At 42.9% G+C, this 16,163-nt stretch overlaps 1 protein-coding gene across 1 annotated transcript; it reads left to right on the forward strand.

The window, feature by feature from the left end:
• Positions 1-11,021: 11,021 nt before the first annotated feature.
• egr3 (early growth response 3) lies at positions 11,022-15,060 on the forward strand. The gene is made up of 2 exons (XM_059966295.1): positions 11,022-11,398; positions 12,515-15,060. Exons 1-2 carry the CDS (start codon positions 11,236-11,238, stop codon positions 13,510-13,512), a joined length of 1,161 nt encoding a protein of 386 aa, XP_059822278.1. The 5' UTR covers positions 11,022-11,235; the 3' UTR covers positions 13,513-15,060.
• The last annotated feature ends 1,103 nt before the right edge of the window (positions 15,061-16,163 follow it).

Raw genomic sequence — 16,163 nt, forward strand, 5'->3', positions numbered from 1 at the left:
ATTAAAGCCATGAAAGAATATGGGGAAAAGGCCGATCATTGGAACAAGGTGGTGATCCAGCAACAGCATTGAATGGACAAGAAGGACCAAAGGATGCATAATCTCTTTTTATCTATTAATTTTTTTATTTAGAGATACAGCACAGCCCTTTGGCTCAATGTGCCCATGTGACCAATTAACCTACTAAAGTATACATCTTTGGAATGTAGGAGGAAACTGGAAACCCACACGGTCACAGGGAGAACGTACAAACTCCATACAGACAGGGCAGGAATTGAACCCGGTCACTGTAATTGCGTCATGCTAGCCAGTACGCTACAGTGCCGCTCTGTTGGATTCTAAATAGGAGCTAACTGGATGGTGGCAGGATGGGACTTAGCAACGGAGCCTGGCAGGACACACTGTGGTCCTCCCGATACAGGTTAACATATCACTTCCTAATCTTGAAAACATGCATCTAACAGGTTCAAATACAGCACCAGACCTGCTGTTGTAAGACCCTTGACTGCTCGATCTCATGGTCTACCTCATCATGGTCCTAGAACCTGATTATCTATCTGCCAGGCACCTACTCTGCATTAGTAACATAATATTTTGCATTCTGTTATTACTTTTCCTTTTGTCATGTCTTGATGTATATATGTTTTGTAATGATCTGCATGGATGCCATGCAAAACAAATTTTCACTGTGCATCGATTCATGGGACAATAATACACCAGTTACTGTTCCTTAAAGGACTACTGGCAAAGGCTTATGTTATTGAACAAATCAACCAAAAGGCTGTAGCACAGTAGTGTAGAAACTAACATAATTCTTTACAGCACCAGTGATCAGGGTTCAATTCCCACTGCCGCCTGTAAGAAGTTTGTGAGTTCTCCCCATGACTGTGGGGGTTTCCTTCTGGTGCTTCAGTTTCCTGCTCACATTCCAAGGATATATGGATTAGTGAGGGTTAGCAAGCTGTGGGCATGCTACGTTGGCGCTGGAAGCAAGGCAACACTTGCGGGCTGGCACCAGCACGTGTGCGTTGGTCATGAACGCAAATGATGCATTTCACTGCATGTTTCGATGTTTCAATACAGTAAATAGAGCTGTATTGGTGGGATTGAGGGGACAGTAAAGGCAGAAGTCAAACTGGCTTTAAGTTCATTGTTGGAGATAGAAAATATAACATATTTCTGGTCACGCCCATCAGCAACAATTTTGATGTCTGTGTTAGTGTAACATAGAGCACAACTGGGGTTCAGAAGGCACCTGTGCATGGACAGGGAGATTATTGATGGCATAGAAAGTAGCCTTATGGTACACAGATATGTCAATATTTTGGTGAAATGGGCAGTAAAGACTCAGGGTGTGAGAGTGTGGAGAAAGCTGTCAGCAGAAGAGATGGAGCGGGTTTGATTGCAACTTTTAAGAGAAGTTTGATTAAGTAGAGGGATGGGAGGGACTTGGAGGGCCATGGTGCGGACATAGGTGGATAGGTCTAGGCTGAATAACAGTTCAGCATGGACTAGATGGGCCAAATAGCCTATTTCTGTGCCATAATGCTCCATGACCCTATGACTATTTCTCTATTTCTACAGATGTACCGTGGAGAACATTCTGACTGGCATCACCGTCTGGCATGGAAGTACCAATGCACAGGATCAGACAAGCTGCAGTGGGTTGCAAACTCAACCAGCTCTATTATATGTGCTCGCCTCCCCAGCATCTAGGTCATCTTCAAAAGGCAATGCCTCAGGAAGGTAACAACCATCATGGAGGACTATCACTATCCAGGACATCCATCAGGGAGGAGCCTGAAGACAAACCATCAATATTTTTAAGAACAGCTTCTTCCCCTCTGCCATCAGTTTGTAAATAGCCCACAAACCCATGAACACTACCTCAACTACTTTGTTCCCATTTTTCATCATGTATTCATTTTTGTATTCTTATTTATAGTAATTATATTACAATTTATAATCATTTTTGTCTTACGCTGTACTGCTGCAAAGCAACAAGTTTCATGACGGATGTCAGTGATGATAAACCTAATTCTGACTCTAGTTCAATGTCATGGAATTTCTTGAGTTATACATTGAAGTCCTCTAATGGGACAAGCACTACTGATGCAAAGCCATGTGAAATTGAAGCAGAGCTCTGGGAGGTACAAGACTGCACTTTGTACGTGTATGAAAGCACTATGGGAGATGCCAGCTCTGGGCTGAGATGTATAAAATACAGCAGCCTATTTCAAAGTGAAGTAATTAAATTAACCCTTGTGCTGCTCAATGGCAGTGTTGTGGGCAAATCTGAGCTCTCAGCCAGAGTAGCTCAAGCAGGTTATATGGGTGATAATATATAGCTGATAATGGGATCTTGCTGTGCACACATAAGCAGTTACATTTTTTACAGGGCGGCAGCGATCACCCGTAAGGAATGCACGATTCTGGAATGGCTTGAAAAGAATCTTAAAGATACAAGAGAAATATGAACATTTTAGAAGAATAAAATAAAATCTTCAAGATGCAAGGGAACGATAAACATTTTTTAAGAATAAATTAATCAGAAGATAATTGACAAGGTCATCATGTGATCAGATGTTGACTGCAAAGGAAACTTTTGACAGTTTACAGACACGATCTAAACACATCAATTAAGTTAAAGCCTTCACAGGAGTTCCTGGTGCATATTCTTTTTATATAACACATACAGAATAGGTTTGTGCATCTAATTATGTTATTAATTGCCTGTAATGCTCATTGAGATGTTGCTATTTTGATCACTAATTTGAGAGTAGGCCAGTATAATGTTGATGAGAGGGCTTCTAACGTCATGCTAAAGATTATTGAAAATAATTTTCAACTGATTACGGGCAAATTGTATATATTATATATAGTTTAATGCCACAGGGAGAGGCTTGATTGCTTGAAATTATGATTAATTTGCCACTTCTTTTCTTTCCTTTGAGGTTAAGCTACATTACAAATGCTTAATGCAACTGTTTCCTTGCTGTGTACAAAAATTACTGTGGTTGTAATTTAAAAATTAATAATCATGAGTGAATGATATACAAAATATATTGTTTCAACTGATTCACCTATATGTTTAGTTATTTAAATGTTGTATTTCATGCTGACATATTATTGTTTCCACAGCAGGGTACAATTTGAATTGGAAAGCTTAAGATGTGCCACCATCCCCTATTCGGTTTGATAAAGACGCAGCATGAACAACCTGGAGTCTGCAGTTCGGTGGCTGTAGTACTAAACAGTGGCGGGATGCTGGTCAGATTCAGAGAGGAAGACCTGTGGGAGATTTAGTGGATGGATACAAGACCTTGGGGGTTTCAGAAACCTGAGAGAATGGGAAAAATGGAAATGTTCTCCTTGGGATTCTAAGGTTACAGAGAGATTCAATGGAGTGGTTCATGTGTTGGTAACAGAAATTTAACAGGGTGGTTTATAAATAAGGAGAATCATAGTGTCACTGAGTCATACAACAAAGAAACTGGTCGACATTGAACAAGATGTCCATCAAGCACCTTTGCTCCACTCACAACAGGGAATTTTTCCTAGTGACCAACCATTTTAATTTCACACCCCATTCCCATTCCGACATGTCCTCTACCACCATGAAGAGGATACTGCCAGCTTGGAGGAGCAATACCTCATATTCCATTTGGGTCGCCTCCAACCTAATGGTATGAACATCAATTTCACCAACTTTTGGTAATTTCTCCCCTTTTTCCCCTCTCTCCTTTTCCATTCCCTATTTTGGCACCCCTCTTACTCCTTATCCTCAACTACTTGTCATCTCCCTCTGGTGCCCCTCCTCCTTCCTTTTCTCCCATGGTACACTGTATTCTCCCGTCTGATTTTTGCCTCTTCAGCCATTTACCTCTTCCATCTACTACCTCCCAGTTTCTCAGTTCACCCCCCCTCCCACCCACCTATCTTCCCCCTCACCTGGCTTCACCTATCACCTTCCAACTGGCCTCCTTCCCCTCCCTCTATCTTCTCATTCTGGTTTCTTTCCCCTTCCTTTCCAGTCCTACTGAAGGGTCTCAGTCCAAAATGTTGACTCTTTATTCCTTTCCATAGATGCTGCCAGATCTGCAGAGTTCCTCCAGCAGATGCGTGTGTTGCTTTGGATTTCCAACATCTCTAGGATCTCTTGTGTTCATCTAAGTCAATCCCATAGAATTGTTAATGTATCTACCTCAACCACTTTCTGGCATCTCATTCCATGTACAGACTATGCTCTGTGTAAAAGGTTTGCCTCACAAATTCAAATCTGGGCCTTCTGTTTCTTGATTTTCCAACCCTGGGAAAAAGGCTGATTCACCTTATCCATGACCCTTGTGATTTTATACACTTCGACAAGTTCACCCCTCAGTTGTTTATGCTTCAAGGGAAAATGTCCAAACTTGTCCAAGCTCTCCCTCGGATCCTGGCAACATCCTTGTAAATCTTTTCTGCAGTCCTTCCAGGTGAATAACATCCTTCCTATCATAGGATGGCCGAAAGTGAACACAATACTTCAAATGCAGCCTCAACAGCACCCTATAATCTGCAACATAACTTCCCCACTTCTATGCTCAGTGTCCTCACTGATGAAAGCCAGCATGCCAAAAGCCTTCTTCACCACTCTATCTGTCTGTCTGTGACATGTATCTGAGCTCCATGGACCTTCTGATAAACAATATTTCCCCCGAACATCCAATTATTTCTATAAAAAGGTAGTAGAAACAGATCTCAGCCTGAAATGTTGACTGTTTATTCCTTTTCATAGATGGCGCCCAGCCTGCTGAGTTCCTCTACTATTTTGTGTGGGTTGCTCTGGATTTCCAACTTCTCCAGAATTTCTTGCAACTTTCAAAGATATATGTCCAAATACTCACAAGTGAAACATTTGTAGAGTCATACAGCATAGAATCAGACCCTTCGGCCCAGCTCATCTATGCCTAGTTACCTGCTGAAACACTTCCCTGCAATTGGCCCAAACCCCTCTGAGCCTTTCCTCTCAGTCCCTCTCTAATAGTCTTCAATACTGTAATTGTACCTGCCTCTAACACTGGGCTATGGAAAAAAAGAGGGGGTGGGACTCTTTTTAAGACACTACACGGGCGTGATGATATCAAAGCACAGAAAGACATGAACTCTTTCTGTGCTTTGAGGTTAGGGTCATTAATTTGCAAAATTACCAATGCAGATAGAATTACGCACTGAACAAGTGTTGCTTCAGACAGGCAAATTGAACAAGAATTCCGACCACTCTTATCAGTGGGTGATGCATAGGATCGGAAGCAAATCTCGCCCTGTGAAGACACCCACTTTCACATTCCTTTGAGCAGTTCGTGATCTCCTCGATTAAGGTAGTCACTGTTTGCATTTTCCACGTTCAGCTTTGTCGGCAGTGCATTCCCGCTGTTATCTGAAAAAGCTCACAATGATGAAAATTAGAGGGGATCCGGTTAAGCAGAACATTCTAGTGTATTTATAATATTTAAACATGACATCAACGCTCATGTACATCAAGTCTGAAGGTGATTGGGTAATTAATTCCCCCTATCAATCAAAGCTAGTGCCTGAGCGGCTGAGAATGAGATTGATAACGTGTTTATGTGCTCTACTGTTCTATTCTCCTAGCACTTCCTGGGGAAAAAAAATTCTGGGAAAGAAAAAAGGATATTCGCCGTAGTTTCTGTGCCCTCTGGAATTTAAATACACAGTATATTCAGTAAACTGACAATTTACTGTACATGTTGTACAGACAGTGTCAATACAACCTTCAAATTAAATATGACTGCACCCATCCTGTTCATTATATATTTGAACGAGGTAATTGCACTGGTCAGTACGGTTGCCATTCGGAATACTGTACGTTGTAATTACTTGTGCAATGTCTTTCCATGGATTGGTTTGAACTAATCAGTAGTTAATTGGTTATAATGACTGGTAAAAGTTAGTTCCACCAATTGGTTTAAATTGGTTATAATAATTAATTACGTTTGTTATACTGGTCAGTGTAAGATGAATATACTGATCTCGACAAAGCAGCTACATTGAGAACTGAGGGGCGTTTATTCGGATTTAATACAGCAAGGGTAAACAATGGCTGTGCTGTAGTGGGTATCTCGATCACGGAGTTCACCTGGGGTCCACGTCGCGGCTCTCACACGGGTGCTGGTGTTTTGAAAGTAAATGATTCATAAATCTGCAGCGAGCACGTTGATTTCCATAAAACAGCATCTATGCAAATGAACCCGTCAGACGTGGGTTACAACAGCTTTCACTTGGTACGTCTCGAAGAAATTTCACAAATTTCGGACTCTTTTAAATTTGAGTGTGTGTTCATCTGCGGGTAATCAGATCTCACGCCCATTGTACCAACGGGGTCTGAACTGGTACGGATTTCGCGCAGATGTTATCCAGTCACAGAAATAAACAATTAAGTCTTTCTTTAAACTATATCGGGGAGATCCGTCCCGGGACAACATCATCGCTGGAATCTTGGAATACTCATTGAATTAATTCCTGAATAGTTCACTTTCCCAAGCAGTGGTTTATAGTTTATCAGCCCGCTTTAGATCCTGTGGAGCAAAACATAACAGAAAGCCCTCGATTTTCACCGAGCAGACATTGCCCTTTTAAGAGTGAGAGTCAAAGCGGTCCGACAGACTGCGTTGGGAGACCTTTCCATTGCAGTGCGTGGGAGGTCAGGTATCCGATTCCTGCCTAGACCTGTGTGCATTGGAAGCACAGACGTCATTCGGGGGAATCCCTGCTTTCGCGCTGTGCAGTGTTCGTTCTGCTCAACACCGACGCTCCTTCGAGACATCAGCGTGGTCAAGTTTAGCTTGACGTGCTGCCCTCTGCAGGCCTGCTCGACGCGCGCCGCGAGGGTATCCCCACGACGCCCTTCTTTAAAACATCAGTCCTCCAGTGCAATCCGCGCTCTTCCAAGGCGCCTCTAAGCACTTTGGAAAGTGAGCTCACCTGTGGCGGGTTGTGCACCAAATTGTGCACAGCGGGGTCCCACAGAACAGCCACGTAAGAATGAACTTGTAACACTGAAGTTGAATGATGTGTAAACACTGACCAAGAAGAGCAGACGTCTCCTTTATATTTTGTAGGGTATCTTCTTAATTTCCCAACTGGAAGAGTGCAGTCATTCAGTCCTTCGCTGAAGACCCAGATTACAGTTTTGTGCTCATGTCTCAAGGGATGGGGCTTGAACCTTCAATTCTTTGTTCCACAGTGGGAGGTGTGCAGGACACGCATCAAATCAATAACACGCCCCAATTAGTATACTAATTACAATGTTTCACCGAGATTACAGCAAGACTTGTAGACCTGATGAAGGGTCTCGGCCCGAAACGTTGATTCTATCGCTTTCTATAGGTGCTGCCTGATTGCTGAGTTTGGTGGAAGGCAAAACTGGGGGCAGAAAGATGCAACTAATCCCTTAATGACGTGCGCATCCTTCTTAAACGGGGCGATTTCACTGAAGAGGCATTCTGTTGACATGTTTTGTTGCTTCTCGGACGAAGTGGCAGATTGCCCAGTCGAGGGCTGCTTTAACATGAGATGGGTATCACACCGACTACGACACGCAATCGACTAAGTGAGGCCTTGCTCTAATTGCAAGGTGGCCCAAGGTGATTACCGATCAGTTACTGCTGCATGGCTTAGTAAGTGATAAACCGGAGGAAACTGAAGAGGACATAATCACCGTCAGGGCCTCTTTCAACATCACTGAAACTCGTAACGCTGGCAATAAAGATGAAGTATTCATATCTGATTGTCCTCAGAAACTTATTATCCGCAGTTCAGGCTGTGATGGGTCCACCATACACCCAGTGCCAGTAGGGTTGAATAAGTCTGCATTACCACGTTAAACATTCGGCATTACTCTGCTGTAGTATTGCACCTTATTGCCAATGAAGTAAAAAGTATCAATCTGCGGGAATAACGAAGAAATCTTCGAGCTTTGGCAGTTCCAGAGACAAGATCGCCCCATTCTCTCTTACTGGTTTGCGACACGCCAACTTGGCATGAGCGCACACAGGAGCTCTGGTCCAAGTCGACTCCTTTACTGGATGTGGGAGAGGATGTACCTTATAATAATTATCTGGAAACTGTCCCCACCGTCCTGCCCCAACCCTCCCCCAGTGCTCTGAAAATTAAGATGCACAAGAAGACCTTGCAAATTATAGGTATCTCAGAAGACAGGTGCCTGCAAAGGCCAACAGTGATGCTGAATTTCACCATTGTTTTCGGCGCGTCGCCACAGCGTTCTGGCGCCTGCAGGAATGAAGGCCAGGACTTCGCACCCGGCACTGAGCAGCGGAGTTCACTCCCTTCGTGTGTACGCTGAGGAGATCTCTGCAAACTGGCAAGATAGGCAACCCAAAGTCTACGCCTTTTTCCCGCAGCGCTGAGGCTCCATCTCTGCTCGGAATAGGCACTATGGACACCGAATTTCCCAGGAAAGAGGAAAAGCTTTAATAACATTCTTAAAGTCTCCCTGGAAATAAATATATAGCGTGTCCTCTGACTCGTTCGAGAATCTCTGGTCCGATCCTCCTCACACTGATGAAGGCACTCGTCAAAGTGGTAACAGTACGAAGGGATTCCCAAGAGGAATCAGTAGTTAGCATCACATCCCACCTCTCCTGTCGATCCCTCTGCATCCTCTGTGGCAGAGTACGTGTACTCCACATAAAAGGGCTCCTTGGCCCCCTACGACATCTATGATTGCAAGGAATTACCGAAGAAGAGGCTTGCGCCCACTACCTGAGTGTGCAGCCATTGTGGAGAAGGGTCAGTACCGTGTGATACCTAACAGCACAGCAGTGAGGAAGGACATGTCTGAAAACTGCCTGGCGTGGATGTTGTATTCAGATACTGTGGGCCCTAGAAGCACTTGGAGAGTGAGGGGGGTGGGGAGGGATGTTCACAATTAAAAACTGAGAATTCTGAATACTGGAAGAGCTTTCACAAGCACAGACTGTCCCATGTGCTGTGATGTGCAATATAATGGCATTTCTATAATGAACTTCTTTCAGGTCGATGAATTTTCATCCTATCTGAAACCCGTTTCTCTCGCCACAGATGCTGTTGATTTATTGAATATTTCCAGTAAACTCTGACTTTCCGTACAATTTTGTTTCATTTCATTTTGCGTCTCTGGAAATGTCATTCATTCAAACCTTTCACATCTTTACCACAACTTTCATTGTCTGCATCTAATGTGGTTCTACATATTTAAAAATCACAAAGAGTAGACTGTAGCTTCCCTGTATCTCCCTACACATTAAAGTTTTGAAATCAGTAGCCACATGGAAGCCAGTCAGTAAACCATGGTTCACTGTAGAGCGAGCGAGTCCTCTCCGCCCTAACAATGTCAATCGGAGCAGCGTGAGTGCGGGAACTGCTCGCCAGGTTAGGTGGCATCTGATACTCACTTCATTTGGGTTACTGCGGACAGTCACTGCTTGAACGGATCATTGCTAAGGCAAGAGGGCATGTGGGGTCGCAAATATCTGTAAACTCATCAGTCAGCATCAGGCCTCGGAGAAGTATCGCCAATATTTAGAACATTCGCAGATTTTTGGCTTCAGCGTGGCCTTAGGGGATGGTGTATTGATATCAAGTCCAGTGGTGGTAGTCAGTGATCTCAGTATCAGGTGAAAAGTGGAATTCCTTTTGTTTTAATGAAGGGGCGGTTAAGATTGTGTTGCATCTTTTGCAAATTGCTTAAATAGCGGAGTAACTATTGTTGAACAGTGAGGCTGAATATCTTAAAGTTGAAAGACAAAACTTCTATATATATATTAATGTAACTGTAATATCACATGTTAAATGACCTCTCAAGTATTGCACCTGTATAGTTGTGTCTATACTATATATGCATTCATTTATATTAAAAAGTATACATTTATGACCAGTTGCACCTTATTATATATAGATTATTGCAGACATAAATCTTCCTGTTGTTATTAGCGTAAAATAATTGGATAAAAAACTTGCACTGTGCATGGGGTCAAATCCACTGACTTTTTGAATAATCACTTTATTAATTTCATATCAATTAATCTTTACTGCTGAACGCCATTGTTATTTGTCTCTCGGGAGGATGAAGATGAAGTCAGTTAATGAGATGAGTTTTGTTTAGGATAGGGTTGCTGATGTGGGAGAGGTGGGGTGGTGGGTGGGTGAGGGAGGGAGAGGGAAAGCCGGCCGAAGCAGCTGGTTGCTGATAATTGAAGGATGAGCTATCAGACTGATTGTCAGAGTGCTCGCCCTCGGTTCTTTAATTACCGCCGTGCCAGGGGTTGCATATATATTCATCCTAAATGTCGCTACAAGAAATCAAAATGGCTCTGGCGCTCGGAAAGGCAGGGGGAGGGGTGCGGAAAACAAGAGAAAAACAAATTCTCACTTTCAAATCAGGAAGTGGACGAATGCGGACTTATTTTTAATTATTTTCCTACATTACAATTTCACCAAGCAAGCGGCCCAGAAGTAACCATTACGTCGGTACTTTTTAAGGATGTGGGTTCCGATCAGACAGTATTTTCCACTCCAGGGAACGACACACTCGCCGGAAAGTGAGCCAAATTTGGACGGGGAGTGCCGTGACGTCAGCCGGGTTTGCCCTTATATGGAGTTCCAGTCCGATCTCATAAAAAATGGCAAAAGGCTGAAAAAGTGCAAGGCTCGGGGCTGCAGGCCGACTGCAAGGATGCAAGGGGCTCTCGGCTGATCGGGATCGATGCAATGGTCATCTTAAGCGCTTCCCAGAGCTTAAAGCCCTCGTTAACTTTTGCAAACATTTCCCCCGAGAGCAGCGGTTGTTGGTTCAATGCAAGCCCGAATGTTCCATGAAACAAGCTTACACCTGCTACGTCACCGCTGCTAACTCTTTGCATGTCCATGTAAGGGCATCTACGTCATGGTGCTTTCCTTTTCCTCTATATATACTGGAGGACCATATTTCACAGTATTGCTTTGCAAGCTTTCAACAGAGAAACACCAGATACAGAAGGAGAGGAGAATATAATTTTTTCTCAATGTTAATTCACTGACTACAGCTGTCATCTAACCCTGCTTGGAGAACCTTCTATTGCCAGGTGGATTTCTGTTTTAAAAAGAGGAATTTGTATTTACACATACGTTGGTGGTGATCTGGGACTTATTTATTTATTTCTTGGAAGAGGATACCCCCGCTGTTTGCTCTCTGATATGACAGGGAAGATAGTAGAGAAGATCCCGGTGACGATGAACGGCTTGTTAAACCATCTGCAGGATAATATCTACCCCGAGGATGATATTTCCTCGGCCGTGCCCACCTCCATGAACATTTTTAGCTCGGAATCAAACAACGCCTACAATCAGATGGCTGGGGGTAAGACAACTTACTGTTTAATTTATCGGAAGGCAATGTAAATAAAGTGATATTGACGCGGTCGTGTAAGTATTAAATACTCCTGCGTGCATTAAGTGGAGAATAAATTAATATGTAGATATTCAGTTATATCTTTGATTTGATTGCACAAATAGACGGATTTGCAACAGTGCTGTGTTATGCTCAAGTGCAATTAATGTGCTCTCACAGTGGGTTACTACGCTCTATCGTGACTGCCCTGAATGTTTTCTGCATTACCTGGAATGTTGTACTAAAGTCATGGATACTTACAGTTATAATAGTTGTGTGGATCCAATTATACGATAATATCGCCTGTTACGGCGGCACAGAAATTGTTAAATGCATCGTGGTAAATTTAACCTAAAGTGTTTATTATCTCTAACAACAGTTCTACAGTTAATATTGCATTTTATACTTTGGAATGATATAATTAATAACAATTCCTTAAATATCTAAACAATGTATATATTGCTGCAATGAATACAGTTAATAAATCAACACATTATTTCTAATATATTGAATATAAAGGATTCGCATGCATTCCACTTAACTAACTAAAGCCCTCTTTCTAATATGACTTTACAACTATCTGCCAAACACGTTCTATTTAATACGATTTATCTCACTGTGATCACACAATGAAACCTGCAATGCGAGAAATTGAACCCCCTTACATTGCTGTGGCTTTAACGTGTACAGTAACCTACCAATATATCTAACTGACAATATATCCAACTCTGTACGAGAGGAGTTACCTGCTAAATAAAATACAGGGCTTTATTATCTACACATCTCTGCACTGTGATCACTGCGATTTGAGGCGTAGAGCGGGCTGCGCTCGCTGCGTACGCGCAGCCACTTTAGTGTTCTGGCATTTCTTCCTTGGTGCCGGCTTCACTGCGGTTTACTACCGTCAACATTTGAACAAACGCTCACGTCATTCATAATGGTTCGACTGAATTGTGCGGGCGTTTGATTGAACTTTAAGGTCAGGTGTCGAGGCCGCTGCTCACAAAATGAATACATATATATCAATCACTCCAAAATACTTTTATAGTTACTTGGGAACTAATGGTGAACATTCTCATTTTTTAGATGCTCTTCTGGACGTTACCATGGACAAAGGTAGTCAGGACATGTCCTACGCTCCCACTTTCCAGAGCTCCGGTCGCAATCAGACTCTCACATACCTGGGTAAATTTGCCTTCGACTCCCCACCCGGGCCACTTGGAGGTTCGAACTGGTGCTCAGAAAACATCATCAACTTGGCGGGCCTGTTCGGGGTCTCTCATTCGCCCTCGACCAGCACCCAGACATCGACTGCCTGCACAATGGTGCAGAACCAAGGCGAGATAGATCAACTTTATCAGGGACCAACGCCTTATCCACAATGCAGTGAAATGTACCAGGAGCAGGTCTATCACACTCCCCCGACAACCACCACCAACCTCTACTCCAACCAGGATTATCACTCCAAACCTGCTCAGGACAATAATATATTCCCAGTCATTCCGGATTACAACCTGTTTCACCACCAGAATGACCTGGCTTCCATTACGGAACACAAACATTACCCATCTTCAGTGGATCCCATTAGGATCCCTCCTCCTCTCACTCCACTCACCACTATCAAAGCCTACACGGATTCTAAGCAGATGCCCGCCAGCTTCAGTTCTCACCCGCAGCCCTTGACCCTGAAGCCCATTCGGCCGAGGAAGTACCCCAACCGACCCAGCAAGACTCCCGTCCACGAGAGACCCCACGCCTGCCCAGCCGAGGGTTGTGACCGACGCTTCTCCAGATCGGACGAGCTGACCAGACACCTGCGGATCCACACGGGCCACAAGCCCTTTCAGTGTCGCATCTGTATGAGGAGCTTCAGCCGCAGCGACCACCTCACCACCCACATCAGGACCCACACAGGGGAGAAGCCCTTCTCGTGTGACTTCTGTGGGCGCAAGTTTGCCCGGAGTGACGAACGCAAGAGGCACGCCAAGATCCACCTCAAACAGAAGGATAAAAAAATGGACAAGAATCCCACGGCTCCCAACCCGGCAGCAACAGCCGGTGTTCCGGTGACAACCTGTGCTTAGACTAGCGTCTCTCAATGCGTAAAAACGCAAAAGGTTGAATTGTACTCACGTTGCTGCAAGCGGCGTCCATTGCCACGCCACGCCAGTGCATTGGACTTTTGCACGTTTTACTACGGGGCCAATTTTCCTGGTGGCGCAATGTGACTTGCACCCAACGCGCCTGCTGGTGCACAACTCGAGATGCGAACCGGTGCATCTTTTCTGGAAGTTCCAGTGAGCTCTGGCGGATCCGCTCTGCGCATATTTTGATGAGTATACATTCCAGTCCATCCGCCAATGTTTTAGCGTATTTTCGGCGCAGCTCCGGAACGCCCGAAAGCAGGACGGCGGAATTTGTGAAGCAACAATCAGGAACAATATTGTCGAAGATTAAGTTAATGTCAGACCTTTAACGCGGTTAAAGGTCTCTTGGTCTCTTCCGACGTGTTATTTGAAGAATATGACTACTATTGGACAACACTGACCCTACATCATAAAAAAACACAGTTGACTTTTATTGAGCACATTTTTGATTATAAATTGAACTCATGTCCTTATTGTGTGGACACTGACGTCTGTTTATAAATCGTTGTGATAGACTAATACAATTCAGCATTGCATTCAGTGGGATCACTTACTTCACTCAGATACTTTTTAAATAAACAAACAAAAAATCCTTGGTGTTTACTAGCCGGACAGCCTTCCCGGTGAACTTGTAACGATAACTGCAAAGTAATCACACAATATAAATATTCCGAAGAATAAGTCAAGACGCACCTTTGTTTCTTCAATGGCCGTCCACTGCCGTGTAATGACCCGCCGCCAGACAGCCTGTGTTGTGTTCTGCAGTTTGCTGCAATTAATGAATTGCCGCTATCATGTTTGACTTTGTGTATACAGCATTCACAACGTGTATACTTTGTGCGTGCACCTCAGTTGTAGATGACCAACAGGATTACTGAGATTGGCTCTGGGGAGGAATTTTCATGAGAGCGCAAGAGCCATTGATAAACACCTCACCATGTGTACAATCGGAACTTTTGTTGTATTGGTCCTCTCCTCCGCCTTCTTTGTCATTTTATTACAAAAAAGGGAGCACTTTTGCACCCAGTCATTAAATTCAAAGCATGTTACTGCACGATGGCATTTTTCCATGGGAACCATGCACAAAGCAAATGGTTCCCTTTTGCTCTTTACAGTTTTAAATGTCTGCATGTGGGGGAAAAAGTTGTCAGACAAGGGATCAAAGTGGTTTGATATAACAGTTAAGAAGACACCTGTGAGAAATGTTTTTTTCCTGGAAAATTTTTGCATAAAGTACAGTATTTTGAACAGAGATGTATTATATTTTGTGGCTTTATTTTTAAGATTTTATTGTATCTTATAATAAGGTACAGGCTTGGTTTTGTGAAGAGATGGTGATTACTCACCAATGTTCTCATTGGCTTATTGTCTATTGTAATGCAAATACTGTAGTTTAAAGTATAGGCATTTGAGAGATAGCTGATGTATTGTTGTACCATTTGCACTGTGCGCAAATGTTGAGATATAAATATATTGTGTTTGCTGAGCAAAGTCCCTCTTGTGTTTTATTGAGAGTTTCATTAACTCTACAGAGTTTCATTAACTCAACACCAAATTCAGACATTCTTTCATTTTACCTATGTCTCACTTTATCTCTATGAGTCCTCAAGAAAGGCCTGAAAGTGCTGGAAATACTCAGCATGTCAGGCAGCATGTGTAGAGGAAGAAACAGAAGTAATGTTTCAGGTCAATTTTGTGTTTATTTCCAATATTTTCTTTCAACATCAACAGTATTTTTATGTTTGTTTCTAAAATATCCCATGCTAAATGTCCAATTAAATCATAAGCAATTCAGATCTCTGTCAGAGAGTAGGCAGGGGGTGAGCCAAAAGATTAGAAAAACACTCAAAAGTATTGAAGGGGAAATCTTCTAGTTCTTGCAAGAAGCCAAAGCCTGAGGTTATAAATATAAGATTAGTAAATTCAATAAACAATCCAGAAGTATTTTCTTCACCCAGAGAACAGTGAAATAGGGAACTGGTTCCCATTAGGAATAGCTGAGGCAGAAACTATGGATACATTGAGAAGGAAGTTAGATATGTGGGACAAAGAAGAGATAATAGCAGATAGGGTTAAAGTAAGTATGATGAAGTAGAATGAAGCCCAGAAACTGGATTAGAACATAAAAAGCAAAATAAAATAGATGCAGGAAAGCTGTTTAAAAATCCTGGGAGCACACAAAAGATCAGACAGCAACTGTGGAAAATAAAGCAGAATTATGTTCTATGTTGATGACTATTAATCAATACTGATAAAACCTCTTTTCAGTTACAAGGGAGGGATTGCAGAGGGGAAGGGAGGGGTATGGTAGGGTGGGGGGTGTGAGAGAACAAAGTAACAAAATGAATGCTTATGATATAATGGAAGTCAGGAGAGGAGAAATGACCCCATTGGCAGTTCTTACTGAAAGAGAGAGAGAGAGAGAGAGAGAGAGAGAGAGAGAGAGAGAGAGGTAATGGCTTCACTATTTCTACAGCTGGTATTCCTTAACACTTTGCATAAAGTAACAATTGAATTCCATAAATATTTCTATATAATTAAGGTAAATAAATATGAAAAAAGTTTGGAGTGCTGAAACATCTGGTTCA

Source organism: Hypanus sabinus, chromosome 1 (genome assembly GCF_030144855.1).
Source record: "Hypanus sabinus isolate sHypSab1 chromosome 1, sHypSab1.hap1, whole genome shotgun sequence".
NCBI lineage: Eukaryota > Metazoa > Chordata > Chondrichthyes > Myliobatiformes > Dasyatidae > Hypanus > Hypanus sabinus.

Excerpts from the sequence above, each read along its gene's own strand:
- egr3 (XM_059966295.1), top strand. The coding sequence starts at position 11,236 with ATGACAGGGAAGATAGTAGAGAAGATCCCGGTGACGATGAACGGCTTG. Across the intron at positions 11,399-12,514 it reads CTACAATCAGATGGCTGGGG|ATGCTCTTCTGGACGTTACC; the intron begins GTAAGACAACTT and ends CTCATTTTTTAG.